We start from the raw sequence: 26,570 nt of genomic DNA, 5'->3' as shown, positions 1-26,570 counted from the left end.
CTTGACACTACTGAAGCAGTCACATAAACCAAGGGTGAGCTGCACTTCATAAATCACTATGCTACCGAAAACACACAATGCTACAATGCAAAAACGTGCTACTCACAACTTCTTGAAGGAGAGACAGGAGGCGTTTTGCATGACGTCTGGAGAGATGAGCTGTGAGGTGAGGAGAGGCAAGTACCGAAGCAGTCGATGATCAAACCACGTGTTCGCCTCAGACTGGCTGTCCACCTTCAGAACCTGAGGCCACACGCAGGACAACACCTGCTGGGCCAAACCCACGGACAACGGCGGCTCCTGCGGGACACAGAGAGACGCTTCTTCATTTACTGCTACCACATCACACTTTGGACTACGAATCTGCTCTGCTTTGGCCATTTCACAGTTAATGAGAGCAATTCAGGAGCTGCTAAACAAGCCGAGCGGCTAATGCAAGATCATCAGAACCAGATATTATCAGGTTTAAATCTACCGGGTCATTACATTCGTATCTATGTTTTAAAAGGAGTGAAAGATGTCCTCACCGTCTGTAAGTACTGGGGTGTTTTTGGGTAAATTCGGAAAAACTGGCAGATTTTGGTAACATCGTCCACAGCGTTGGGCCGGTTCAAGAGACTGCTGACCTCCGCTGGAGACACCGACTCCATCAGCTGGGAGGAGACAAACATACAATACGAGACAACTTACAATATGAAGAGTTACAGGCGCGCTTTGGTGCATATTTCTCTAAATCAACAGTTCTCGGCCTTTTGTCTCCAACTGTCCTCAACAATATTGGAAGACTTCCCTTTAATTGTAACCTATGGATTGCTAAGTCATCTTTCAGATCGCTGGCTGAGAAGCACGGATTTAGAAAAATGACCGTAACTTTCAGCTATAGACTCATTCATGGACTCTTGGCAGACGTGTCTGACCTCTGGCACGCGGGCGGCCGGCATCAGCGACAGGAAGGTGGTCAGATTAGGGAACTGGAAACTCATGAAGGAGGACGTCAGGAAAGCGTAGTAGCTCTGGTTAGCATAGCAACGCAGCGGGGCGGGGCCTGTGGAGACAGAAGGATGACGGGTGAGCGGATGGAGTGATAAATACATGACTGGATGGACGGACGGATGGACGGACACCTGTGAGAGAGCCGAGGATCAGCTGGTAGATCTGATCTTGTGTCGCGGGCTGGAAGGTGGAGCTGGACGTGTTCAAGAGCTGCACCCTGGAAGAGGAAACAGCGGTGAGCACGCAGACGGGTTGTGTGTGTGTGTGTGTGTATGTATGTGAAAGTCTTACGCCTGCTGGCTGATGGAACATGGTCGCTGCTGGATGATGCTGAAGTAGGACGTCACGTGTTGGACTGTAATGTTGGCCATGAACGAAGGCAGCATATTCAGGATCCAGTTCTGCAGATCAGCATCTGATGATGTGGTCAGATTGGCCCTGTCAAACACCTGCTGCAGAAATGCCTCCTGCACGGGAGGAGGGAGAACGACGCCCTGTATCTGACAGACACACACCAAAGCCAATCAGAACACAGATTCAAGGCCAGTCACAACACAGATACTGCAAAAGCCAGTCAAAACACAGATATTCCACAAGATATTCCACAAACAGCCAATCAGAACGCAGACACTCCTCAAATGCCCACTCAGAACTAGGGATGTAACTAATGATTACTTTGATAACCTATGAATTGGATGATTGTTGAATTAAACATCTTATTCCACATTTATATGCCACAAACTAACGATTATTTTTCTGTTTGTGAATAATCTATTAACTGGATAAAAAGCCAGATTTTTTTTATTGGGGAAAATATTTTATTGGGCCTTTTTATTTATTTATTTATTTTATTGGGAAAAAAATGTTATTCCACATTCATACAGCACAAATGGTTATTCAGAACTGACGTTGTTTGATTAATCAGCCAATCAGAACCCAGATGCACTACATGCAGCCAATCACAAAGAAGAGCAGAGCTTCTGTGCTGTGACTGGCTGAGAGTTTCCATGTTGATGAATAGTATGGGTTAGGTGGTTTTGTGTGTGTTACCTGTAGCGTATTGGAGAGGGATAAGAAGAACGCTGTGAATTGAGCGTCCGGCACATAGAGCAGCAGATTATTGACCGCAGCGGAGCTGGACAAGAATCCAGGAGTGCTGGAAACCTCCACTAACTGCCTCATGCTCAACAGACCCAGAGTGTCCAACTGCACAAACACAGAGGGACACGTCAACACACGCATCTGTACATGCTACATCTTTGAGTGTGTATACGTGCGTGTGTTCGTACCACATTGAAGTTGGGGTTGAGCGTCTGGAGGTCTGTGACTGTGGTGAAAACAGCGAAACGTCCAAAGCTGCTGATCAGCCAATCAGAGCTGCTCTGAGAGATGTTCACACACCCTAAACACAGAGCAACACATCAGAGCTGAGCGTTTGATACAAATACTGTATGTTTTTGTGTACGTTTCTGTGTGTGTGTGTGTCCAACCTGCAGTACTGTTCTGAGAGAGGAAGACTTTGATGAAGTCAACGTAGACATTAGCTTGTGTATCGGTGGACATGACATCAAAACTCTGACCGAAGCTCTCGACACTGAAAGAGACCAAATATCAGATCTGCATCAACATATGACGTGTGTGTGTGTGTGTGTGTGTGTGTGTGAGAGAGAGATAAACTCACACGCTCCTGAAGGTGTCACAGCTGAAGTCTCTGGTGGACAGACAGGACAGGAACATCTCGGAGGCGTAGGGTAAAAATGGGCGGAGCCTGGAGTTAAACCAGCGCTGGACGAACGAATGGTCTCCCAGATTGGTGGAGCTGAAGGAGCTCAGAGTGACCTCTCCAATCACATTCAAGAATGACACTGAGGGGCGGGACTTATTCAGCCTCTGACAGAGACACAGTTCAGTGTTACTTTCTTGTTTTCATTTATTGTTATTGCAATGTTTGACTTTGCCAGTGCATCTTGATGTCAACATAGCCTGAAATGCATATAAATGAACAGAGACGAGAGTGTTGTCGTGTACCGTGTCGGCGAGCAGGTCGAGCGCTGGACCCAGCACGGGGTTGATCTTCTGCGTGAAGAGTTTCCACATCTCCTCGGACACGTTTTCATTCCCGTTGAGACCACATGACAACACGGTCGCCAGGTCCTGTGAGCTCAGATCTGTCAACTGAACACACAAAATACATTATATACATATATACATAAAATACATATTTACAGAGAGTGTTCAAATGTCTGTGTTTTGTGTACCTCTGCACAAGCGTACTGTGTGATGCTGAATTCACAGAGCCGACTGCCGTCATGAGACGAGCCGAGATACGCCAACAGAACAGAGCTGTAACATACACACACTGATGAGTATGACGGATACACCTCAACCGGCCAATCAGAACACTGATACGCCTCACAGAACTAGATCTGAAACTAACAAATATTTTGATAATAGATTAATAGGCCAACTGTTCTTCAAATAATCAACTGAAAGTAAGTCTGAGTTCTAAAATCATCTGAAGGTTCACTGAAGGTGTTTATCACCTGTTGATGCTCCTGCACAGTGCTGTTTCTGAGAGAGAGAGAGAGAGAGAGAGAGAGACAGCGTCAGCTCACATAGTACACGATTACTGGCAGAAATAACCAAACTAACCAATCAGATGATCACTAACCATTCACTGGTGTGAAGCCACACTGGAAGAGACAAAAGAGACACACATGAGCATCAGATGAGCTTACATCTTCAAGCTTAAAACCAACTACAGCCAAAGCAGCTTACTATACTTAAGCATCAGTGTCTAGTCAACACATCAAAATAAGTGCACTGCTTTACAGCATGACAAAAGATTATTAAATCAAAACGGTTTAAAATGAACATCTATTTAAAATGTTTAATTTGATATTATAACATAGTGCACTAGGAAACAGTCATGAAGGTGTCTCTCTTAACTGTGCTTAAGGGTGTTTTGACACCTGCCTCATTTGGTTTGGCTGAATCGCACTAGAGTTCGTTTTCCCTCTTGGTGCGGTTCGTTTGGACAGGTGTGAATGTAGCAATCGCACTCGAGTGTGCACCAAAAACGGACCAAAGCAGCGTACCGATACCTCCTCTCGGTACGCTTTCAAATGAACACTGGAGCCGTTCTGTTGTAGTGAGAAAGCAATCCGATCCAATGGACCAACGGACCAACGAACCAGGCTTTATCACACTGTATAATACCACTTAAAATGAACCTGTGTCTGTCTGCGCCATTCAAAATCGAAGCGATTTTTCATTTTATAATGCCGTCTTATTGTAGTAGGTGTGTTTTAAAAATGTTTTCCTGATGATGGACTCAAAATGATAAATTAATATAACGATACCTTAAAAAAATAAATGCAACAATAAGCCCGCAAAGCTGTTGCTGTTCCATCCTGACAGATGACAGCTGAGCGGAATCCCAGAAAAAACACATGGAACTTTGACCAATGAGAGGACAGTTTACTTGCACGTGACTTGTATTAACACATTTGGTCCGTTTAGAAACTTTGCTGTGTGAAAGCAAACCGCAGCATGAATAAAAAGCAACATTGTAATAATTGTAACCCCTGTTTCGGAGCAAAGCAATCGATCTACAGGTGTGAAAGCACCCTAAGTGTCTTTTATTTTATTAATATTATTATATCTGCAAGTACAGCTTTACATAGTGCACATTCAATACAGTTAAGGGCACTACAACACTCACCTGTCTGCTAGAGCTCACACAACCTGGGAAAAAGAGTGAGAGAGACACTCATGAGTGTGCGTGTGTAAAGCATATTCCTGCAATGTCCGATATATATTAACATAGCGGTGAACCCAATTCAGATGAATTTGTGATCTCATAATAGTCAAAGTGATCTCGTCTCACCTTGCGGAACGTTCCGAAGCAGAGCCGATTTACTCCTCAGAATCGCTGCCTCCAGATCCACCGGCACACTGACCATCAGATGATCCAGACGGTGGAAACTAGCAAACAGACGGACAGACGTGTGAGCACGAGACGTGAGACTCTGCACGTGAAGCACATTCAGCGTATGACAATACACTCACATGGTTTGATATGATGCACAGGAGACGTTCCTCTGTCAGAAACAAACACGTCCAGGGGTCAGTGGTGGGACAGCAATGAGAAAAAGATGCAAAAGTGCACTGAAAAACTCTTTTTACCGTCGTTGACGACTCAACCATGATGGGAAGCATGGAGACGATCCTCTGTTTCTGTGGAGACGCGGTCAGGTGATCGAACACGGCATTGATGACCACACTTTTCTCTGGAAGACCAGGAATGTCGTCAAACATCAGCCCGACCAGCTGCTCTGGAGAGAGATAGAGCAGGCTGCTCATCTGGAAACAGAGAAGAAAGCAAGCAAAGATCAAGCTAAAACTCTTGCACACTTCAAAAACACATTGTTTTCCAGTAAAATACCTTCAGAAGCAAAACTGTGGAACATACTGTATCCTGTTCTGAGAGAATCTTGAATTCAATTTTTTAATTTCTTCTTGCGTTAAAGTCATCATGCAAGGAACGTTCACCAAGTCATAGATCTTATTGTGAACAATTCATCTATACATATGTTTTATTCTTTAAAAATACAATATAGAGATGAATGTCATAACTGGATCTTGTAGTGAAACATCAGATTTCTGCAATCACTCATTCCACTTAAACTCCGCCCCTATCTTACTTATTCCCACTGTAAGAGTACGTTTGGAGTCACGCCCACATCCGCATAGAGACAGAGCGGTGCGCGTCATAATCAGAAAACCACGCCCACCGGGGGGTTGGGGTGGGGGGAGCAACCCAATGCTCTCCATTGACTTTGTATTGCGGAAAGCTGCCTCCTTGTCATTTCTGACTTATAACAAAAAACAGAACAATGTATAAAAGCTGCTATGCGACAATGTGTACAGTAAACAAGCTAAAAAACCCAGAACTAAGTTTTTATAAGCTGTTGTCCCAAAAACAAGAGCATTTAAAGTCAACAGAGAGCGTTGGATTGTGGTCGCCGCGATTTTGCCAAGTAAGACGTGATCCTGGATCAACATTACTGTCCAAAAATATAGACTTAGCCCATTCCCTACCCCTAAACTTAACCTTACCCATAATTTATTCCTAAAATCAAAGGAAAATGATAGGTGATTAGCAAGGGTGTAAAAGTACCTCATCCTGATTATAAGCCTAAAACTGACATTTCCTGAAAAGTTATCCCGTTAATTCTGGTTGGTTGATTGGAATGTTGTTCCAAGATCAACAAGGATGTTGATCCAGGAACATGTTGTACTTGGTGAAATTGGATTGTAGACCCCTCCCCCCCCGCCCACCACCAGCAACGGAGGCACAGAACCAAGCCCCGCCTTAAACTTCGCCCCTGCAAACTCATGCTCATCGCATACAAGTCACATCAATATATCAAATTATGCTTAAACCAAGAAAAACACCTTAATATCTTACACAGATTTGCTTCTCAGGTAGCTGTACCACATTTTAAAAGTATTTAGACATCTGATGGGAAAAAACACAAATACTGATGAATGCAGTGCAAATGTGTATTATTGACTGTACCGGGTTGAACTGCGCATTGAGCGAGATCAGCTGATTCAGAGGGACGAGAGCAGAAAACTGGCCGAAGTTACTGATGAGCCACTGAGAGTTGTCGTTGGACACACACGCCGCACCTGAACACACAGTCAAACGGTGTCAGTCATGAGATAATGAAGGACACACAGAAGAGCGACACACAGAGAGGAGCGTCGGTTCAGTACCTGCTCTCGAGAGGAACGGTATGATGAAGTCTGACACGGTTATTTGGCGCTGAAAGTCATTCATATGGATATATCCTGCATCGAACGCTCCAACCCTTCATCACACACACACACACACGCACACGTCAATATCATAAGACTCAGATTCCAAATCAAAACAGATTCACTCGGAAATATTCATACAGTAGTATTTTTGACTTGTTTTAAATATGTAAACGGAAAGTGAGGACGTTTTGGGCCATTTACACTGTCTGGAAGCTCTGGCAGCTGAAGTTCTTGCTGCGCAGGCACTGCAGGAACGTCGTGGACACGCTCGGCAGGACCGGCCGCAGGTGTTTGTCGAGCCACTGTGCGACGGCGCTCTCGTCCGTGAGTCTGTTCAGTCGCAGCTCCCGCAGAACATCCAGAACCACAGAAGCAGAGCTGCTGCTCCACCACATGGACTACACGGAGCACGAGCAAAAGGGGGGAAAATCATCACAACATACAGCAGGACTAATCACAATCTGTGCTGACTAACATTCATGATTCTGAATGAATAAATGCGGGATTTGTTCACAGTCATCTCAGTTCCTGTGTTCATGAAGCATTGTTGAAGCATCGTGTGTTGTAGACTGAGTGATTCTAAATCTCTGTTATTCTAGTGTCATTGATATACTATTAAGATTTTTAGTAATATTGTGAAAAATGCTGCCCTAGCAACTGCAATAGGTAATATATATAGAGAGAGAATTTTATTTTAGTTTATTTGTTTGATTTTAAAGTTTTTATATATGTTTTTGGTAACACTACAAGGTTCCATTTGTTAACAAGTTCACAAGAACGTTCGTTCAATAAAAAAAGCTAAATATATATATATATATTTTAGTTATTGTTAATCTCAACATTTACTAATACATTTTTAAAATCAACTGTAACAAATGTATTGTTTATTGTTTACTGTCAGAGATGGGAAGTAACTAAGTACAAATACATTGTTACTGTACTTAATTAGATTTTTCTGGTATCAGTACTTCACTATTTATTTTTCGGACTACTTTTTATTTTTACTCCTTACGTTTTTACACAAATATCTGTACTTTCTGCTTCTTACATTTTCAACCCAGGCTCGTTACTTTAGTTTCAATCTGCATTTTGTGGATCACCATTCGATAACAAATCTCTAAGTCTTGAATCGGTTCGTCTGTACTGAACACGATTCAGCTCCGCGTCTCCGCCAATCAATGCGAGTGAGTTGAGAATGGAGTGGATCAGAAGGGCAAAACTACTGACGTGTTCAGGACTTCAAGTGCAGGTTAGTTTCATCTGTAAATAGGCTACTGTAGTTTTGTCTTTGTTTACTTAGTTAAGCGCTAGCAGCTCTTAGCAGTAGCCAGAGGATTAATAATAGCTACTGTAAACTAAACTACACTAATTACTATCATCACTCAAAATACTGTATGCTAAAGAACATCATTATTATCTACTGTAAAGTTACAGTAGTAATTTAGTAAACAAATGTTAGAAGACATCGTTTTATAATACGTTCAGAGGGAGCTAGGGCAGATAACAACACAACCTTTGTGACTATTAAAACCATGGTTACTATAGTTAAGCCATGGTAACCACAAATGAACCATGGTTTTGCTACACTAACCATAGACTAACCATGAAATTTGTAGTAAAATTATGGTTGTAAATTAATCTGCCAAAAAACATGGTTAATTTTGCAAAGAGAAAAATATGACTTGTGATAATCCAATAAAAATAATATCTATAGTATTTAAGGAATTTTAAGATAAAACAACACCTGGTCATAATGTGATCCTTTAAATTGACCTAAAATAAACTTATGTTATTGCAAACCAAATACAATGAGGTGGTTGTTTGCAAAAAGGTGGAGACATTTCTGTTCATAGCAGTAAATGGCTGATGGGAGAAGGGACAGGTACAAGAAAATTAGTGAAAAAAGTAAACACACACACAGTGAGATGCAGAGAGATATCATGGAAAATGAAGAGACTGAAAAGGAAAATGGAAATGAAGGTGCCGTTCAAGAGGGAACCTTTAATTATTTTGCACGACCACAGCCTAAGGTTTTAAATCTTTTCTTAATGTGATGGCCATAAGAAAAAATAGTGCTGTCCATGGTTTCAGAATGTGTTGTGTGTGTATGGGACGGCCTGGATGAGTGTGAGATTTCCCAGCCTGAAATTTTGTCCCAGTCCGCCCCTGTTCTACATAGTGGTTTTCAGCCTTGATACATTCATACGTGAACAAAATTCAAATATACATTATTTTGTATTAATGTGTCAATGTGATGTGAGGTCCAGTTACCAGCGTGACACTAAAACAGGTAGTACTAATGGGTACTTTTTACTTAAGTACATGTCAGAGCTCATACTTCTTCACTTTAACTAAAGTAAAAAAGTCTTTTGCCATCTCTGCTTATAGTAAAATGACATACAGACAGAAATGAGTCTGTCTTGTACCTTGTTGGAGAGCTGGCTGAGGGCGACGTCCAGCAGGTGTGAGACTCTGGTCAGGAAGAGTTTCCAGGCTTCAGCTGAGCTCATGTCAGCCGTAGACAGATGCTTGTGCAGTAGTGTGACCAGATGCTCCAGGCTCACGTTCAGCACCTGAACACACACGTGAACACACCACAACACGCCCGTTTACACAACCGTTTCACGCCTGATTATAGGGCTGCATTCTGGCATATTGACTCGTATGTGATTACCGGGGAACACGCGTGTACTGCGATACCGAAGCCGCACGACAGTCCGTCGATCAAGCACTGCTGTGATGCAGAACTGGACAGAGAGCACACAGTTAGTCCAAGCTGGGAAAAACAAAGCAGGAAAATGAAGCAGCAATTAAAAATTTACACTACCTGTCCACTCCACTGCACACCCGAGTCTCTGAAACACACAAACCGAGGAAAACATCAGCACATTACTGCACACTCACACATGATCATGAAACAATAGCAATATTTTTCCTCGTTCACTTTGGATCAGAGTGTCTGCTACAAGCCTAAATGTAAACGATGAGTAGGAATCGATGAATACCGTTGAATGGAGTCACAGGACACTGCAGAGGAAAAGACAAAGGCAGTGTGAGATGTACAGAACAGACTTAAAGGATTCTGAAAGTGATTCGTTTGAAATAACAAACATACCTCATTCACGACTGGGAGCAGAGCGCAATCTGTGAGGAAAGTCAAAAGCAGCATTAATAAGGAACATGGGAAAAGAACATAACGGCTGACAGAACGCAGAGCGTACGCCGCTGACCTGCAGGAGCCGTGCGGCTGAACTTGTAAACGCTCGCCCAGATGACGGGCTCCAAATCACCCGCTCCTGACCTCAAGATGTGCTCCAGCCTCGTGAAGCTGATTCACAACAGAAAAGAAGCAGTCAAGAAGATGCGGTCATTAACGCAACTGTCTCAGATGGTTATTAATAAACTAACACTTACATTATCTGGTTGGTTTGGCAGCTGAGTGGATTCTAGAAAAGAAAAGCGGTAGCAGTCATTTATTTCCATTCAGAAGAACATAACCGTAAGCAGCAAGAACGGCTGAGCGCAGGAGAACAAACATTATAACAAGCAGGATTGAAAGCTTAATAGCACACTATGATATTACAATAGGATCATGAACAATGTTTGTTTGCAATCCAAAAAAGTAAATAAGTAAAATGACAAAATAATGAAATCTATAAAACTGTAGTTCAATGGACCATTCTATAGGTCACTGGATCAAAAGGTAAAGTTAGTAACTTTGAGCTGTTGTTTGGACTACAGAATTTGAGATACAGACCCCATACGTGGCTTAATAAATGTTAAGACTCTCTCAGTTGAGGGTGCCACATTTCAACTTCTTAATATATACACAGTTCTAGAAACTGCTGAAGACCTCCAGCCTCATCTCTGAAACACTTCTCACCACAGTGGAGAAAATATACAGGAGCTCAAGAACATCAGGAAGACCTCGTTCCACAGGAGACACTAGCAGATGATCAAACACCCTATTGATGACAACATTCTGTGGCACACCAGGCTGACTGTTAACAATTAGTCCAACCATCTGCTTTGGAGTGAGATTGTCCAGAGTCTCCAACTACAGACACAGAAGAACAAGAAAATAACAATAAAGGTACAGTGTTGTTGGTGTTATTTTCGTCAATTTCCTTTGATGAAATCACATGTGAAGACATACGGGATTAAAGAGTCCGTTGATGGAGAGCAGATCTGTGAGAGACACAAACTGAGAGAACGGGCCAAAGTTCTTCTGCAGCCACTCAGTGCTGTTGTTAGCAGTCGACACACAGCCCGCATCTGACACAAAACACACACAGTAAAATCACCTTCATGAACTCCAGAACCTCCACATGAAGCAGAAACATCAGTGAACCTCCACCTCACCTGTTGTGTTTCTTCTGAGGAAGGGCAAGATGAAGAAGTCCACCATGTTTCTTCCTTGGGTCTCACTGACAAATGTGACCATTGACAAGCTGAAAAATGGATGAGAATAAAGTTAAACAAGCATCTTAACGGCTCCTAATAGTCTTGAGTTATTGTTGAGGATATGGTTTTCTTACATGTGCTGGTAGGTTTGGCAGCTGAGGTTTTTGCTGCTAGTGCACTGCAGTAGGGATGGTGACGCAAACTGTAAAAACGGCTTCAGATTTTGAGTGAACAACATGCTGATGAAAGTGACGTCACTCCATTGGTCAGGACTGATGCGCTCCAGTCTCAGCTCTCCAATCACATCCAGCACTTGGGACACAACATCACCTCCGATTGGCTGAGACTGATGATGTAACGAGGAGGAATTACTGTCATATTCTCAGTCAATCTTACAGTGAACACTAGAGGAGAGTTGTGCAAGGCTTATTTACCATGTTTGCTAGCGAGTTGGTAAAGATGATGAGGGCTCCATCCAGAACATCATTTGCTTTGATGAAAAGCAGTTTCCAGATCTCCTTGGAGTAACTGCTGCTGCTGGATAGTTGACACTTCAGGAGTCCAGCCAGGTTTTCAGCAGTGAAGCCTGTGAGCTACAAACACAGATGATTTCATCAGAAATGATTTCCAGAAACTGCTGCACATTTGGAAGGAGAGGTAGATTCTTAAACTATCATCAACATCAGCCCATTTAAACTGATGTTCTTCTTACCGACGAGCAAGCGTACTGCTGCAGGTCCACACTACAGGGGGCGCTCACGAGACCAGCGGACAGGAGAGTCTCATTACTGTGGAAGACATCAAAATTTCATGAGCACTTCCTGTCTGACAGATGATGTCACAGTGTCAAAGTAGAGAAAAGAGTGTTTGCTTGTACCTGTTGACTCCTGAACAAACTCTGGTAGCTGTTAAATCCATCAGAAAACATTGATTAGTGCTACTGGATTTCATTTAGAACTCAGTACAACACCCGTAAATCACAGTGCAACAAGTTTGGAGAAAATAATAAAAGTATAAAATAGATCAAAACAACATTTGCCCAGACTTGTTAACAGATACGTGGTTAAAAACAAAGTCATTCCTATGTTCCCAGTGTCATGTATTCCCTGCATATATAGCAAATAATGAGCACAAAACAAAGGGTTCTATGTTTTATGGATGGGACTGGGCTTCATCTAACACAGGAACATGGATTTCCTTCTGAACAGAGTAGTAGGTGATGACGATTAGTGAGTGACTTTGAGTCTTGAATCTCATTCAGCACTGTTCAGTCTATGAGTCCCTCTGAACAACAAACAGTGCTAAGCAAATCTTGTTTTAATTCTCATATGTAGCCAAACACTGAAGGTTTGTAGTATCTGTTAGTGTAGTTATTGTTATTCATCTGGCTGGGCTCTAGGGCTGTTGTAGATCTGTACAGACAACAGCTGTCAATGTAGCACATCAATAGAGAGGAAATCTGAGCAACACTGGGCTCAGTGTTTATGGATGTTGGCTAGTGGAAGGATACAGGTCCAGTTTATCACAACATTCATTCAGACTCCGTTACACATGCTGATTGGTTCAACATCCCAAACAGGTGTGATGAAGAAATGCACTTACCATTCACAGGTGTGATCAAACACTGCAACAGAAAATAAAAGACAGAACAAAATAAAAAACACAATGTAAAACAATTGTTAATATCTGAATATTTATGTATTCACTTTTAGCATAGTGAGGACTGTAGGACTCAACAAGATTGAGAAAGAACTGATGTTAAAAACAAACTCTTACTGTTGGAGGTTCAGGAAGTGAGCAGTCTAAAAATAAGACAAGCATTAATTCATTAATTCCAGCAGACATAATGAGAAACATGTTGATTTTCTAGAGGAGTCGACAGTGAGAGATAATGAAGATCAAGAATCACCTCTTGCTCCATTCTGCTTGAGTTCTTCAGTTACGTGGAGGACCACAGTCTCCATCTCTGTCAGCAGGAAAGGTAAAGCCTGAAACAGCCTCTGAAATCTGAGAAAGAACCATAGAATTATAGCAGATCTCAGCACAAGAGACCCCAGAGACTCAATATCAGGTACCAAATACACTTACATCAGTATGTAGGAGCTGCACGGAATAATGGTCTGTAGAAACACAAACAAGTGTCAGTGCTGTTAACACATACATGATTCATCAGACTCATCCATTTACTTTACAATCTCACGTAAGACAATCCACATACAAATGCAAAAGCAAAACCTTGGGAAATCTGACTACGGTTTGATGGAGAGCCATTGAGAACAACTGTGTAAATTTTACCATCTGTGAGATTAAGAGCAGGTTTTGAAGAACATCAGGAAGTCCTCGTTCCACAGGAGACACAAGCAGATGATCAAACACCCTATTGATGATGACTTCCTTCTCTGGAAGACCAGGCAGATTTTCCGCCATCAGTCCAGCCACCTGCTTTGGAGTGAGATTGTCCAGAGTCTCCAACTACAGACACAGAAGAACAAGAAAATAACAATGAAGGTACAGTGTTGTTGGTGTTATTTTCGTCAATTTCCTTTGATGAAATCACATGTGAAGACATACGGGATTAAAGAGTCCGTTGATGGAGAGCAGATCTGTGAGAGACACAAACTGAGAGAACGGGCCAAAGTTCTTCTGCAGCCACTCAGTGCTGTTGTTAGCAGTCGACACACAACCCGCATCTGACACAAAACACACACAGTAAAATCACCTTCATGAACTCCAGAACCTCCACATGAAGCAGAAACATCAGTGAACCTCCACCTCACCTGTTGTGTTTCTTCTGAGGAAGGGCAAGATGAAGAAGTCCACCATGTTTCTTCCTTGGGTCTCACTGACAAATGTGACCATTGACAAGCTGAAAAATGGAGGAGAAAAAAGTTAAACAAGCATCTTAACGGCTCCTGATAGTCTTGAGCTATTGTTGAGGATATGGTTTTCTTACATGTGCTGGTAGGTTTGGCAGCTGAGGTTTTTGCTGCTAGTGCACTGCAGTAGGGATGGTGACGCAAACTGTAAAAATGGCTTCAGATTTTGAGTGAACAACATGCTGATGAAAGTGACGTCACTCCATTGGTCAGGACTGATGCGCTCCAGTCTCAGCTCTCCAATCACATCCAGCACTTGGGACACAACATCACCTCCGATTGGCTGAGACTGATGATGTAATGAGGAGGAATTACTGTCATATTCTCAGTCAATCTTACAGTGAACACTAGAGGAGAGTTGTGCAAGGCTTATTTACCATGTTTGCTAGCGAGTTGGTAAAGATGATGAGGGCTCCATCCAGAACATCATTTGCTTTGATGAAAAGCAGTTTCCAGATCACCTTGGAGTAACTGCTGCTGCTGGATAGTTGACACTTCAGGAGTCCAGCCAGGTTTTCAGCAGTGAAGCCTGTGAGCTACAAACACAGATGATTTCATCAGAGGACATCGACGTTCAGGAAATATTATGGTGATTCCAGAAACTGCTGCACATTTGGAAGGAGGTAGATTCTTAAACTATCATCAACATCAGCTCATTTAAACTGATGTTCTTCTTACCGACGAGCAAGCGTACTGCTGCAGGTCCACACTACAGGGGGCGCTCACGAGACCAGCGGACAGGAGAGTCTCATTACTGTGGAAGACATCAAAATTTCATGAGCACTTCCTGTCTGACAGATGATGTCACAGTGTCAAAGTAGTGAAAAGAGTGTTTGCTTGTACCTGTTGACTCCTGAACAAACTCTGGTAGCTGTTAAATCCATCAGAAAACATTGATTAGTGCTACTGGATTTCATTTAGAACTCAGTACAACACCCGTAAATCACAGTGCAACAAGTTTGGAGAAAATAATAAAAGTATAAAATAGATCAAAACAACATTTGCCCAGACTTGTTAACAGATACGTGGTTAAAAACAAAGTCATTCCTATGTTCCCAGTGTCATGTATTCCCTGCATATATAGCAAATAATGAGCACAAAACAAAGGGTTCTATGTTTTATGGATGGGACTGGGCTTCATCTAACACAGGAACATGGATTTCCTTCTGAACAGAGTAGTAGGTGATGACGATTAGTGAGTGACTTTGAGTCTTGAATCTCATTCAGCACTGTTCAGTCTATGAGTCCCTCTGAACAACAAACAGTGCTAAGCAAATCTTGTTTTAATTCTCATATGTAGCCAAACACTGAAGGTTTGTAGTATCTGTTAGTGTAGTTATTGTTATTCATCTGGCTGGGCTCTAGGGCTGTTGTAGATCTGTACAGACAACAGCTGTCAATGTAGCACATCAATAGAGAGGAAATCTGAGCAACACTGGGCTCAGTGTTTATGGATGTTGGCTAGTGGAAGGATACAGGTCCAGTTTATCACAACATTCATTCAGACTGAAACATGCTGATTGGTTCAACATTCCAAACAGGTGTGATGAAGAAATGCACTTACCATTCACAGGTGTGATCAAACACTGCAACAGAAAATAAAAGACAGAACAAAATAAAAAACACAATGTAAAACAATTGTTAATATCTGAATATTTATGTATTCACTTTTAGCATAGTGAGGACTGTAGGACTCAACAAGATTGAGAAAGAACTGATGTTAAAAACAAACTCTTACTGTTGGAGGTTCAGGAAGTGAGCAGTCTAAAAATAAGACAAGCATTAATTCATTAATTCCAGCAGACATAATGAGAAACATGTTGATTTTCTAGAGGAGTCGACAGTGAGAGATAATGAAGATCAAGAATCACCTCTTGCTCCATTCTGCTTGAGTTCTTCAGTTACGTGGAAGACCACAGTCTCCATCTTTGTCGACAGGAAAGGTAAAGCCTGAAACAGCCTCTGAAATCTGAGAAAGAACCACAGAATTATAGCAGATCTCAGCACAAGAGACCCCAGAGACTCAATATCAGGTACCAAATACACTTACATCAGTATGTAGGAGCTGCACGGAATAATGGTCTGTAGAAACACAAACAAGTGTCAGTGCTGTTAACACATACATGTTTCTTCAGACTCATCCATTTACTTTACAATCTCATTTAAGACAATCCACATGCAAAAGCAAAACCCTGGGAAATCTGACTACGGTTTGATGGAGAGCCATTGAGAACAACTGTGTAAATTTTACCATCTGTGAGATTAAGAGCAGGTTTTGAAGAACATCAGGAAGTCCTCGTTCCACAGGAGACACAAGCAGATGATCAAACACCCTATTGATGATGACTTCCTTCTCTGGAAGACCAGGCAGATTTTCCGCCATCAGTCCAGCCACCTGCTTTGGAGTGAGATTGTCCAGAGTCTCCAACTACAGACACAGAAGAACAAGAAAATAACAATGAAGGTACAGTGTTGTTGGTGTTATTTTCGTCAATTTCCTTTGATGAAATCACATGTGAAGACATACGGGATTAAAGAGTCCGTTGATGGAGAGCAGATCTGTGAGAGACACAAACTGAGAGAACGGGCCAAAGTTCTTCTGCAGCCACTCAGTGCTGTTGTTAGCAGTCGACACACAGCCCGCATCTGACACAAAACACACACAGTAAAATCACCTTCATGAACTCCAGAACCTCCACATGAAGCAGAAACATCAGTGAACCTCCACCTCACCTGTTGTGTTTCTTCTGAGGAAGGGCAAGATGAAGAAGTCCACCATGTTTCTTCCTTGGGTCTCATTGAAAAGTGTGACCATTGACAAGCTGAAAAATGGATGAGAATAAAGTTAAACAAGCATCTTAACGGCTCCTGATAGTCTTGAGCTATTGTTGAGGATATGGTTTTCTTACATGTGCTGGTAGGTTTGGCAGCTGAGGTTTTTGCTGCTAGTGCACTGCAGTAGGGATGGTGACGCAAACTGTAAAAACGGCTTCAGATTTTGAGTGAACAACATGCTGATGAAAGTGACGTCACTCCATTGGTCAGGACTGATGCGCTCCAGTCTCAGCTCTCCAATCACATCCAGCACTTGGGACACAACATCACCTCCGATTGGCTGAGACTGATGATGTAATGAGGAGGAATTACTGTCATATTCTCAGTCAATCTTACAGTGAACACTAGAGGAGAGTTGTGCAAGGCTTATTTACCATGTTTGTTAGCGAGTTGGAAAAGCTGATGAGGGCTCCGTCCAGAACATCATTTGCTTTGATGAAAAGCAGTTTCCAGATCTCCTTGGAGTAACTGCTGCTGCTGGATAGTTGACACTTCAGGAGTCCAGCCAGGTTTTCAGCAGTGAAGCCTGTGAGCTACAAACACAGATGATTTCATCAGGACATTGATGTTCAGGAAATATTATTGTGATTCCAGAAACTGCTGCACATTTGGAAGGACGTAGATTCTTAAACTATCATCAACATCAGCTCATTTAAACTGATGTTCTTCTTACCGACGAGCAAGCGTACTGCTGCAGGTCCACACTACAGGGGGGCGCTCACGAGACCAGCAGACAGGAGAGTCTCATTACTGTGGGGTAGATAAACTTCTTATTATTTTGATTTTCTTGACATGAATATCGTTTTCAGTTAAAAGTCCATAATGAGCACTACCTGCTGATTCCATTACAAATTGAGGTTTCTGTAAAAGTAAAAGAAGGGGAAATAAAAAGAGTGTATTTTTGAATTGGCAGTGCATTATGTTGTTTTTTTACAGCTTATTTACAATAATTTACTTACCATTGATTGGTGTTGAAATACACTGCAAAGACATAACCACAAATCAATAATGATTCATTAAGTACTTTTTTTTTTCTTTACATCTGTGAAAATATCAACTCCTGAAATTGAAACTTGAGATTCTTACCGTAACCGGTGGAAGAAAACAACCTGTTAAAAAAAACAAAAAAACAATACAATCTCAGAAACGGAGTGTAGAAATATTTGTGTCAATCCTAACTATAGCTAAATTGCTGAAAAAAATCTTCGGATATTTAGTTAGTCCACCTTAATTTTAATTTGTTTTGTTTGTATGCATGTATCTGTACCAGGAGGTGCCATCTGTTCCAGCTGACTCATGTAGTCCTTGATGGGTTGCATCATGTGTGGAGGAAGCACAGATTCCTGCAGCCTCTGAACGCTGAAAAAAAAGATAAATCACGTGAAACTGGGCCTCGACTGAAGCAGTTCAGAAACAGTGTAATATAAAAAGTTTTACTTACATCTGCTGGTATGACGAGCACTCCAAACCCATCTGAAATAAAACCTAAATGAGTAACAATTAAGTAAAAAAAGTCTTTTGTATGTGCTGCCATCTGTTCAATGCTCTTACCTGGCCAGCTAGCATGATGAGATATCCAAGCATCTGAACTAGACCACGATCTTCAGGAGAAATCAAGATGTGATCAAAAACCATGTTTATGATGACACTTTTCTCTGGGAGACCTGCAAAATCCTCAACTATCAGTTCAGCTGTCTGTCTGGGGGAGAGAACCACCAGTGCGTCTATCTGAAAAGCACAAAGGAAACACTTCATTTAACAGACAAACAGAAGTCCAGTTATCAAACACATTAAAGAGAGAACAGAGCCAAAGAAATAGAATAAAACAAGCTGAAATGCAGCAGATGTTCTTGTCAGTGGGAATGTGGGAACTCACAGCATTGAAGTCTTGGCTCAGCTGGTACATTTCCCTCAGTGTTGCAAATGGTGAAAATCCACCAAAATTCAGAGTAACCCAGATGCTGCTGTTCTCAGCACGGCAGCCACCTGAAAACATGTCGGTAACATATTTTTATAGATGGATGGATGGATTGATGGACCGGGATATATGGATAAATTGATGTACCTGAAACATTTTGTCGGCTCAGGAAGGATGAGATGAAATACAGATAAACATCCTGCACACCTTCTTCTGACATCAGGAGCATGTTGTCACTGAGTTCAGAAACACTGAAAGGACAACATGAAAGTCAGATGAGAGTGGAGGTCAGTTAAGAACAGAGTTCATTGGGTGGAATTAGCACTTGAGGATGGACGTACAGTATCTGAAAGGTGTGGCAGCTGAACTCCTTGTGACTGAGGCATGTGAGATACTCTGGAGTCAGTGTGGAAAGAAGAGGCTTTAACTTGACCTGGAACCATAATCTCACAAATGACTCATCTTGCAAGTTGCTCATCGTGAAGGTGTCATGAACCATTTGGTCCAGGATGTCACTGAAGGGGGAACTCTGGGAACTGAAGTTCTGGGAGAGTGGCAAGAAGCAACACGTAAGCAGAATTTGTTTTAAAAATATTAAATACATTGGTTTCTACACAACTGGTGTGAAATCTGGCAGTTCTTACAGTCATGGTCAGCTGCTGCAGTAGAGCGTTGAGGTTCTGGGAGAGATGCAGGAGGACGTTGGAGAGCGTCTCCTGATTGAGCGTGAGGTTTGAGCGTGCTGCACAGTGCAGGACAGTGGCCACATGCTCCACCAGGTCCGTCAGCTAGAAAGACATAAACGCACTGTGTGAGATGTGCTATGAAATCATAAAGCCATGCTAGCAGAGAAGATGTTTTGGAATAATGCAGATGTATGTTTAGCTTACCCCGCACGTTCTGTTGTCAATAAAGACGCTGCAGATGTCCTGACCTTCATTCTGGACTCCAGTTCCTATCGCTGTCTCGATGTAGCTAAAGAAAACACCATCAGAGAGTTCTCAGCACTCTATCAGAGGAAGCTTCTGCATAACTATGACAGTACTAGCATGGTAAACTCACAACTGGTTATGGAAGACAGCCGTGAGGTTGGGGTGGATTTCTATCTGGCCGGGAAGAAGGAATCGCCGGAGTATGGGAGAGGCCACGTGCGTGAACCAGTCGTTAACATTCATGGGGTCAAAAGCGACCAGCTGCTGGGAGGAATTCTGCTTGAACGGAGCGGCGAGCTCAGCGAGCGTCAGGTTGATCATGGCCTGCACCAGTGTGGCGCTCCGCATGCTGTTCAAGTTTTGCTTGAGGAAGTGAGCAGATATAGACAGCAGAATTCAGGTGATGGAGTTTAGGCTTGTAATGTCTTACTGAATGTGTGTGTGTGTGGTGTTACCTGCTGTGTCAAGGACACAAACTGCCTAACAAAACTCCCGACAGGACTAAATGCCGTCATGAATCCGTTCAGCGCCTGAAGCCATACGTCAGAGCAGATTAATCATTCAGAATCTCAGTAGATTAGCACATTATGGTCTCTTGAACATCTACGTATTTACTCATCTACATCGGCGATGGGCAACTCTGGCCCTCGAGATCCGTCCAGAGTTTAGCTTCAACCCTGATCAAACTTTCTGGTAATCCTGAAGGTGTGTTTGATTACGTTTGAAGCTGAACTCTGCAGGATAATGGATCTCGAGGACCAGAGTTTCCCAGCCCTGATCTACATATCCGTGAGACCTAACTGGAACGATTCTTGCCTGTCCGAGAGGGTCTTGTGGTGAGGCGGATGGAGCGGTGCTCATGTAAAACTGTGTGCTGTTATTTGAAGGCCATGGATCCTCAGAGGGCATCAGAGAGGAAAGCAAACTCTGAAACACCAGGGCGAGGGAGCTGTTTGTCAAGCCCACCACCTCTGGATGAAGGAGAAGCTCTGCCTTCTGTTCTGGACTCAAGAGGTGCAAAACCTCCAGCTGACAAGACAAGAAAGAAGCTCAGAACATCAGCATAGAATTGAGGTTGCCATCGAATGAACATCAGGCAAACATCAGATGCGAGAGTGAGTGTTCCTACCCCGCTGAAGAGCACATTGATGGATGTGAAGTCTCGCACTTGAGCCAGGACAGAGAAAGAACCGAAATTCTTTGTGAGCCAGTCCTCAGTGCTGTCCTCTGGATCTACACAACCTGCAACAACACAAAATTAAACTACTCAAACCTGCCCGAAAACCCTCACAGAACACAAACAACACGACCCGAAAAATATCACAACACAACACGCCAGTGCTGGAGGTGAAGCGTTACCCGAGGATGTGTTTCTAGAGAGAAACGGGTACATGAAGAAGGAATAGATCCACTTCTGTCGCACTGGATCCAGACCGGAGAAATGCTGACTCAACTCCTTTACACTATACACACAACAAAGCACACACAACAGTCAAACACACACATACGCAACAAAATAAACACCCCAGTTTCTCAAATGCGCGTGTGCGTGTTGTCGTACACAGTCTGGTAGGCGCTGCAGCTGAAGTTTCTGTTGCTGAGGCATGTGAGGAAGTTTCTGGAGATGGACGACAGCAGAGGAGTGAGTTTGATGTCCAGCCACGCTTTAATCACATGATCCTCGGTCATATCGAAGCCCCCCGACAGATCCACCACCGGGACACCGGCCACACTGGAGCGCTGCGAGACAGACAGCGTCACGGCGGAGCCGCAGCAGTGAAGGCACATGGGATATGTGTGTCTGTGTGTGCTGGTTTACCATGAACGAGTAGACGTCCAAAGCGGCGCTGATGAGTCCCTTCAGGTGCAGGACGTGGTCTGCGTCAGGCTCCGATGGGACGCCGGCACACATCAGGAAGCTTTGCGTGGGGCCGTCCAACTGAGACAATAAAAACAGCACAAGTGAGACTGTGCGTTTACAGCATCACATGTGTGTGAAGTCTGTTCACTCTGTGACCAGAATTGCAATGCCTCTGGTATTCCGGGCACAACGTCCTTTCAACTTGAAAGGAGAAAACCCAAAATCTGGAGAACATATTTCAAACCAGCGACAACATCTGACGTGAACTGTCCCATAAATGTTTTTTATGCTCAAATTACATTAACAAAAAAGCTGATATTTCAGGCTGGAGTTCGGGTCACTGTTTAAAAGATACACAATATTCAGTAATGTTAACGATTTAACAGAGTGAGTAAGACATGCCTTATATAAAGGGCTTTAAAATAACTTGAACGATATAGTCAACTTAATGTTACAATGTTAGAATGTAAAGTGCTCTTAACCCTTTTTTGCACATAATATATAGCATAGCCGACATGGTTACTTTCACCATATTTGTTTTCATTGCCTTTAATATAAATCTTTTCATTAGACAACACTGGACAAAAAGTAAATAAATAAATAAATAAAATAAATATCTATTTTTAATCCAAATCCAAAAAAATGTGATGTGATTTTCGGCCATATAGCCCAGCCCTAAAATAAATGTGACTTGACTTGATCCCGTTCTTCTGTCACCCTGGATTTTGCCTCACAGTCCATCATTCCCATGTTTTATATGTTACCTGAACAGCAGGAGCTGCTCTAGAAGTCGATAAGTCACATGTTCCATAGGCTTTCCCTAGTGACTGATGGGAGTGGTGGGGTTTTATTGCGTCTATGGTCTTGTTTTTGTCTAGGCTACTTTCATTTAGAAAGAGCGGTCAAGTTCCCTTTGGTTTCATGTTTCTGTCTGGAGGATTGTTGTCTAATCAGCCTGTTTGTATTCTTCTTCTACTACATGTGTCTTGTTAATGGTTTTGCTTAGTCTTTGATTGTGTCATTTTAGATCTTTTAATGTTAAAAACAGCCTTAGAGTTCTTTATATCACTTTGCTCGTTCTGCATTATTGATTAGTTCATAGTGAGCTTGTGTGTTTAGCTGCTGCCTTACCAAAACAGACAAAACTCTTCAACAAAGAACAATCTAAAAATATCTGTGTGTGTGTGTGTGTGAGTATGAACTCACATCAGTGCATTGTTCTGCTGTAAGTCCAACACTTGTTCCACTGGTTTGACTGTGAATTGTGAAATGAGACAGAGATTAATGTAGGCAGAGGGAGGAGATGGAGCTGAATGGAAAGTGAGCAAGAGGTCATGATAATGAATGAAAGGCAGAAATGTTAAGTCATTTCGATAAACAACAGCATCAAACACAAGAAAGACTGCATTCCGGATGGGTCCTTTGGTCTCAAAGGTTTCTTTAGGTTACATAATGGAAAGATCTGAACTGTTTCACTCACTTCTGCACTGCTGAACATACGGGGCCTGAAAATACAGAGAGACAGAGAGTCACGTCATGTAGATGAAGATCACACAGCTACTGACAAATGCATTCCACACATATTCATCAGAGTCTGCATGATTTAATTCTGTGAGAAGAAGGAGAGTCAGACATGAAACTAGCACAGCTAGTATGGAGGAAATCCACTGAAAATTAGAAATGAAACTGACCAATCACAATCAGGTATTCCAGAGCATGAAGTAACCATCCTGTACATTTCTCACACACTCATAACGTGGACATTATGTGCCTGTTGTGTTAATTAGTTTAAATATAAATGAAAATTGTGGACTCACCAAAACCCATCGCTCCCATATACAGGAGCAGGAAAATAAGAGGCGTTCTCATGAGGACAGATCTCCTTCCCTTAGGCGAAATTCAGCTGTTAGAGAAACAAAACACAATGCCAAATGAATGGAATGCTAATTTGCTGTTCTTTCAAATGACTGCTGAACTGAATCGCTGAAAACAGAAGTTTTGTTAGTCTTATGCTTTCAGCCCTTTTTACAGGTGTTTGAAGAAGGGATCAAAACAACCCAGAACTGACACATTCACCCATAGCCATAATGCTTTTTCTACTGTACAAACTGTATTTTCAATCCCTTTACCCTAACCCTACACCCAAAAGTAAAGGCATTTCATAAAGCAGAATGTCTTATAAAATCTAATATAAAATAATATAATTACTATCATTTATATGTTTAAAAATGTCTTTTAAATTAAAAACAAAGATAAACACAACTGTTTTTAACATTGTCAATATTCAGAAATGTTTGTTGAGCAGCAAATCAGCATATTAGAATGATTTCTGAAGGATCATGTGACACTGAAGACTGGAGTAATGATGCTGAAAATTCAGCTGCGCATCACAGCAATCAATTACACTTTAACAGATATTCACATAGAAAACGGCCATTTGAAATTCCAACAATATTTCACAATATTGATGTTTTTTTTTCTGTTTTTTCAAATAAATGTGGCTTAGGCGAGCAAGACAGGTCTTTCAAAAATGTTCAAATGTTAATTATTACAGTCTTTTAGAATAAAGTATAATAAATACGTTTTGCATGAAAAATAATGGAATCCGTTTCTCATTTCATACAAAGGCTCAAATGAAATTATATGGAATATAATTATTTAAAGTATACAGTTAAAATCCACTGAACAAACTTAAACTAAATGAAACAGGTGAACTCAAAGAGCATTTCCAGAATATGTATTTCAGCTGTTCATATGAATTAAGATCAGCTAGAAATCATAGGGAGCTGAATGAGTGTCAGGTGTCACGTGGAGCTGTGGGCGGTGGGGCGGCATGTGCTGGCTTACAAACACAAAACAGCGGCGCGTTCTCACACACATCTCTGTCATTCCACACAAAACGCAACAGAGCCACCGGAGAGCACAGCTGGTCGGACCGGTTGGGCGAGGAGATCACCGCAGAAGTGCTTCAGCAACACACTCCTGAGTCACACTACTTAAGACAAATGTCTTTCCATAAAACAAAACAATCAAACATAAAAGTAATGACACACTGCCTCCCGTGCTTGTGATTTATGTCATGATAATTTTTTTAACCACTTTCTACGACTATTTTATCGGTCTATGTTTTTTTTTTAAAAAATCACACGCATGGTACATGTAGAGTAATCTCTAAATTTGTTGGAGGGAAAACACATTGCTTAATATAAAACATCAGATGCTGGAAAAATCTTGTACATTTTTAATATGATATCATAAACTGTAAGGAATCTGTAGCAGTCTGTCAGACGATATGTGAATTAATCATACTGACATATTATTACAAAAGGACTTTCACCAATGTAATTTGGTAACATGGAACAATATCTTCACTGTAAAAAACAGAAAAGCACAATTTGTTGAGTCAACTTAAAACCCGGCTGCCTTAAAATTTGAAGTTCAGTCAGCTCAAATAAGTTTAGTTAAGTTGAAATGTTAAGTCGTACTAAGTGACAACTTAGATATTTGAGGTGACTTAACAAAAAATTTGGTTTGTTAAACTTAAAAGCTAGGTAAGTAACCCAGCTGCCATAAAAATTTTAAGTTGAATCAACACAAATATATAAGTTGTCACATAGTACAACTTAACATTTCAACTTGACTAAACTTTTTTTTTTTTTGAGTTGACTGAACTTCAAATTTTAAGACAAATTATTGTAGTTTGACTCAAATCATTTTTTACAGTGTATAAATTGCTCATCAGATGGTAAGCAACTAAACTTAGACTTAAATGATCATTTTGATAAGTGTAATAGTGTAAATTTACTGTATCATGTCCTTATTTCACCTGAAATTCTCTGTCCTAGTTTTGTAAATCTGTAAACTTTTAATAAAATGTCAGTTTCGAAGGTGCTCGTGATTTAAACATCATTTCCACTTGCTTCATACACTCGAGACGCCGCCACTTATTCCCACGATATAACACGTAAAAGATTACAAAACTCTTCAGAGACGTCTCGGTCACGTCTCAATTCTCCAGATACGAGATCTAAATCACGATCGGCTCATGACGGAAAAAATGTACAAACGTTTGACTTGATCTTTCCGAAGCCAAACTCTCACATGATTATCAACTGAAAGCTGTGAAAAATCATACAAATTAATGGAAAATTTGGTAACACTGGTTACACTACTTTAGTCAACTACATCAGATAACATCAACTTACAATGAAAAATCAGAATCGATGAGAGTTTGAATCTGTTAATATTATTTATGGACATCAGCAAACACGAACTAACCAGTAGCTGTATTTTTATGAACTAATGTTAACAAAGATGAATAAAAACTGTAACAAATGAACTGTTAATTGAATGTATTAACTAGCTTTGACTAATGGGACTGAAATGATCCGTGTAGAGACATGCAAAGCTGATCTCATAATGAAGAATTTAATAATTCATCTAAGACAACAGATCTGATTAGATCAATAAGAGTTCAGATTTTACAGGCTTTGTCACAAGCATTAGAACACACACTACACTCTCAGAGGAGCATTACCAGAGTAACAGCACAACACACACAGGTAAAACACCAGCCTGAGCACGGTCAACCTCAGAACACAGACAAACCCATTGCTCTTTACACGGAGAAATCACTGAGCTTACCTGTCAGCTGTGTTTGCCACGAAGAATTTAACTGAGTGAGTCTGTTCTACAGCCTGAAGCCACTGCCATTCAGTGGACTCCACCCACAGTGCACACACACACACACACACACACACACACACACACACACACACACACACACACACACACTCACACACACACACAGAGATGGACAGACAAACAGGTCACAGGTAACAGAGAGACATCTGGCCTTTTAAATAACAAGTTAGTTCGTTAGCACAGTTATTGACCGCAAGTGGAAATTTGTCTTGGCTCCA

At 41.7% G+C, this 26,570-nt stretch overlaps 1 protein-coding gene across 6 annotated transcripts in view; it reads right to left on the bottom strand.

The window, feature by feature from the left end:
* Positions 1-26,370, bottom strand: part of mslnb (mesothelin b) — a 39,955-nt gene extending 13,585 nt beyond the window's left edge. Inside the window, exons 1-66 of one of the 6 annotated variants that reach the window (XM_051094957.1) lie at positions 26,293-26,363; positions 23,466-23,551; positions 23,129-23,153; positions 22,855-22,903; positions 21,607-21,726; positions 21,349-21,527; positions 21,147-21,250; positions 20,917-21,029; positions 20,604-20,816; positions 20,243-20,317; positions 19,918-20,150; positions 19,746-19,830; positions 19,500-19,643; positions 19,197-19,399; positions 19,003-19,106; positions 18,814-18,923; positions 18,489-18,665; positions 18,379-18,410; positions 18,205-18,296; positions 18,024-18,046; positions 17,897-17,918; positions 17,771-17,798; positions 14,781-14,856; positions 14,480-14,638; positions 14,180-14,391; positions 14,004-14,092; positions 13,798-13,916; positions 13,522-13,698; positions 13,315-13,346; positions 13,136-13,233; positions 13,003-13,028; positions 12,829-12,850; positions 12,104-12,131; positions 11,939-12,014; positions 11,661-11,819; positions 11,361-11,572; positions 11,185-11,273; positions 10,979-11,097; positions 10,706-10,879; positions 10,237-10,268; positions 10,053-10,150; positions 9,938-9,966; positions 9,828-9,849; positions 9,650-9,677; positions 9,497-9,569; positions 9,249-9,395; positions 7,024-7,220; positions 6,778-6,872; positions 6,578-6,690; positions 5,182-5,358; positions 5,065-5,096; positions 4,883-4,980; positions 4,718-4,740; positions 3,665-3,686; positions 3,537-3,564; positions 3,252-3,336; positions 3,022-3,168; positions 2,675-2,883; positions 2,484-2,587; positions 2,283-2,395; positions 2,044-2,199; positions 1,285-1,493; positions 1,125-1,210; positions 918-1,045; positions 528-653; positions 107-300 (exon numbers count right to left, since the gene is read on the bottom strand). In XM_051094957.1, the coding sequence (XP_050950914.1) occupies positions 107-300; positions 528-653; positions 918-1,045; positions 1,125-1,210; positions 1,285-1,493; positions 2,044-2,199; positions 2,283-2,395; positions 2,484-2,587; positions 2,675-2,883; positions 3,022-3,168; positions 3,252-3,336; positions 3,537-3,564; positions 3,665-3,686; positions 4,718-4,740; positions 4,883-4,980; positions 5,065-5,096; positions 5,182-5,358; positions 6,578-6,690; positions 6,778-6,872; positions 7,024-7,220; positions 9,249-9,395; positions 9,497-9,569; positions 9,650-9,677; positions 9,828-9,849; positions 9,938-9,966; positions 10,053-10,150; positions 10,237-10,268; positions 10,706-10,879; positions 10,979-11,097; positions 11,185-11,273; positions 11,361-11,572; positions 11,661-11,819; positions 11,939-12,014; positions 12,104-12,131; positions 12,829-12,850; positions 13,003-13,028; positions 13,136-13,233; positions 13,315-13,346; positions 13,522-13,698; positions 13,798-13,916; positions 14,004-14,092; positions 14,180-14,391; positions 14,480-14,638; positions 14,781-14,856; positions 17,771-17,798; positions 17,897-17,918; positions 18,024-18,046; positions 18,205-18,296; positions 18,379-18,410; positions 18,489-18,665; positions 18,814-18,923; positions 19,003-19,106; positions 19,197-19,399; positions 19,500-19,643; positions 19,746-19,830; positions 19,918-20,150; positions 20,243-20,317; positions 20,604-20,816; positions 20,917-21,029; positions 21,147-21,250; positions 21,349-21,527; positions 21,607-21,726; positions 22,855-22,903; positions 23,129-23,153; positions 23,466-23,517 (6,821 nt within the window). In that variant the 5' untranslated portion in view covers positions 23,518-23,551; positions 26,293-26,363. Of the gene's footprint in view, positions 1-106; positions 301-527; positions 654-917; positions 1,046-1,124; positions 1,211-1,284; positions 1,494-2,043; positions 2,200-2,282; positions 2,396-2,483; positions 2,588-2,674; positions 2,884-3,021; positions 3,169-3,251; positions 3,337-3,536; positions 3,565-3,664; positions 3,687-4,717; positions 4,741-4,882; positions 4,981-5,064; positions 5,097-5,181; positions 5,359-6,577; positions 6,691-6,777; positions 6,873-7,023; positions 7,221-9,248; positions 9,396-9,496; positions 9,570-9,649; positions 9,678-9,827; positions 9,850-9,937; positions 9,967-10,052; positions 10,151-10,236; positions 10,269-10,705; positions 10,880-10,978; positions 11,098-11,184; positions 11,274-11,360; positions 11,573-11,660; positions 11,820-11,938; positions 12,015-12,103; positions 12,132-12,828; positions 12,851-13,002; positions 13,029-13,135; positions 13,234-13,314; positions 13,347-13,521; positions 13,699-13,797; positions 13,917-14,003; positions 14,093-14,179; positions 14,392-14,479; positions 14,639-14,780; positions 14,857-17,770; positions 17,799-17,896; positions 17,919-18,023; positions 18,047-18,204; positions 18,297-18,378; positions 18,411-18,488; positions 18,666-18,813; positions 18,924-19,002; positions 19,107-19,196; positions 19,400-19,499; positions 19,644-19,745; positions 19,831-19,917; positions 20,151-20,242; positions 20,318-20,603; positions 20,817-20,916; positions 21,030-21,146; positions 21,251-21,348; positions 21,528-21,606; positions 21,727-22,854; positions 22,904-23,128; positions 23,154-23,465; positions 23,552-26,292 lie in introns of all 6 variants that reach the window. The other 5 variants (XM_051095312.1, XM_051095240.1, XM_051095162.1 and 2 more) reach the window with 5 other exon arrangements.
* Positions 26,371-26,570: the final 200 nt, after the last annotated feature.

The sequence above is a fragment of the Labeo rohita genome, chromosome 1 (assembly GCF_022985175.1).
Source record: "Labeo rohita strain BAU-BD-2019 chromosome 1, IGBB_LRoh.1.0, whole genome shotgun sequence".
In the NCBI taxonomy this organism is placed as follows: domain Eukaryota; kingdom Metazoa; phylum Chordata; class Actinopteri; order Cypriniformes; family Cyprinidae; genus Labeo; species Labeo rohita.
The sequence above is the reverse complement of the archived record's forward strand: the minus strand, read 5'-3'. Positions and strand labels throughout refer to the sequence as shown.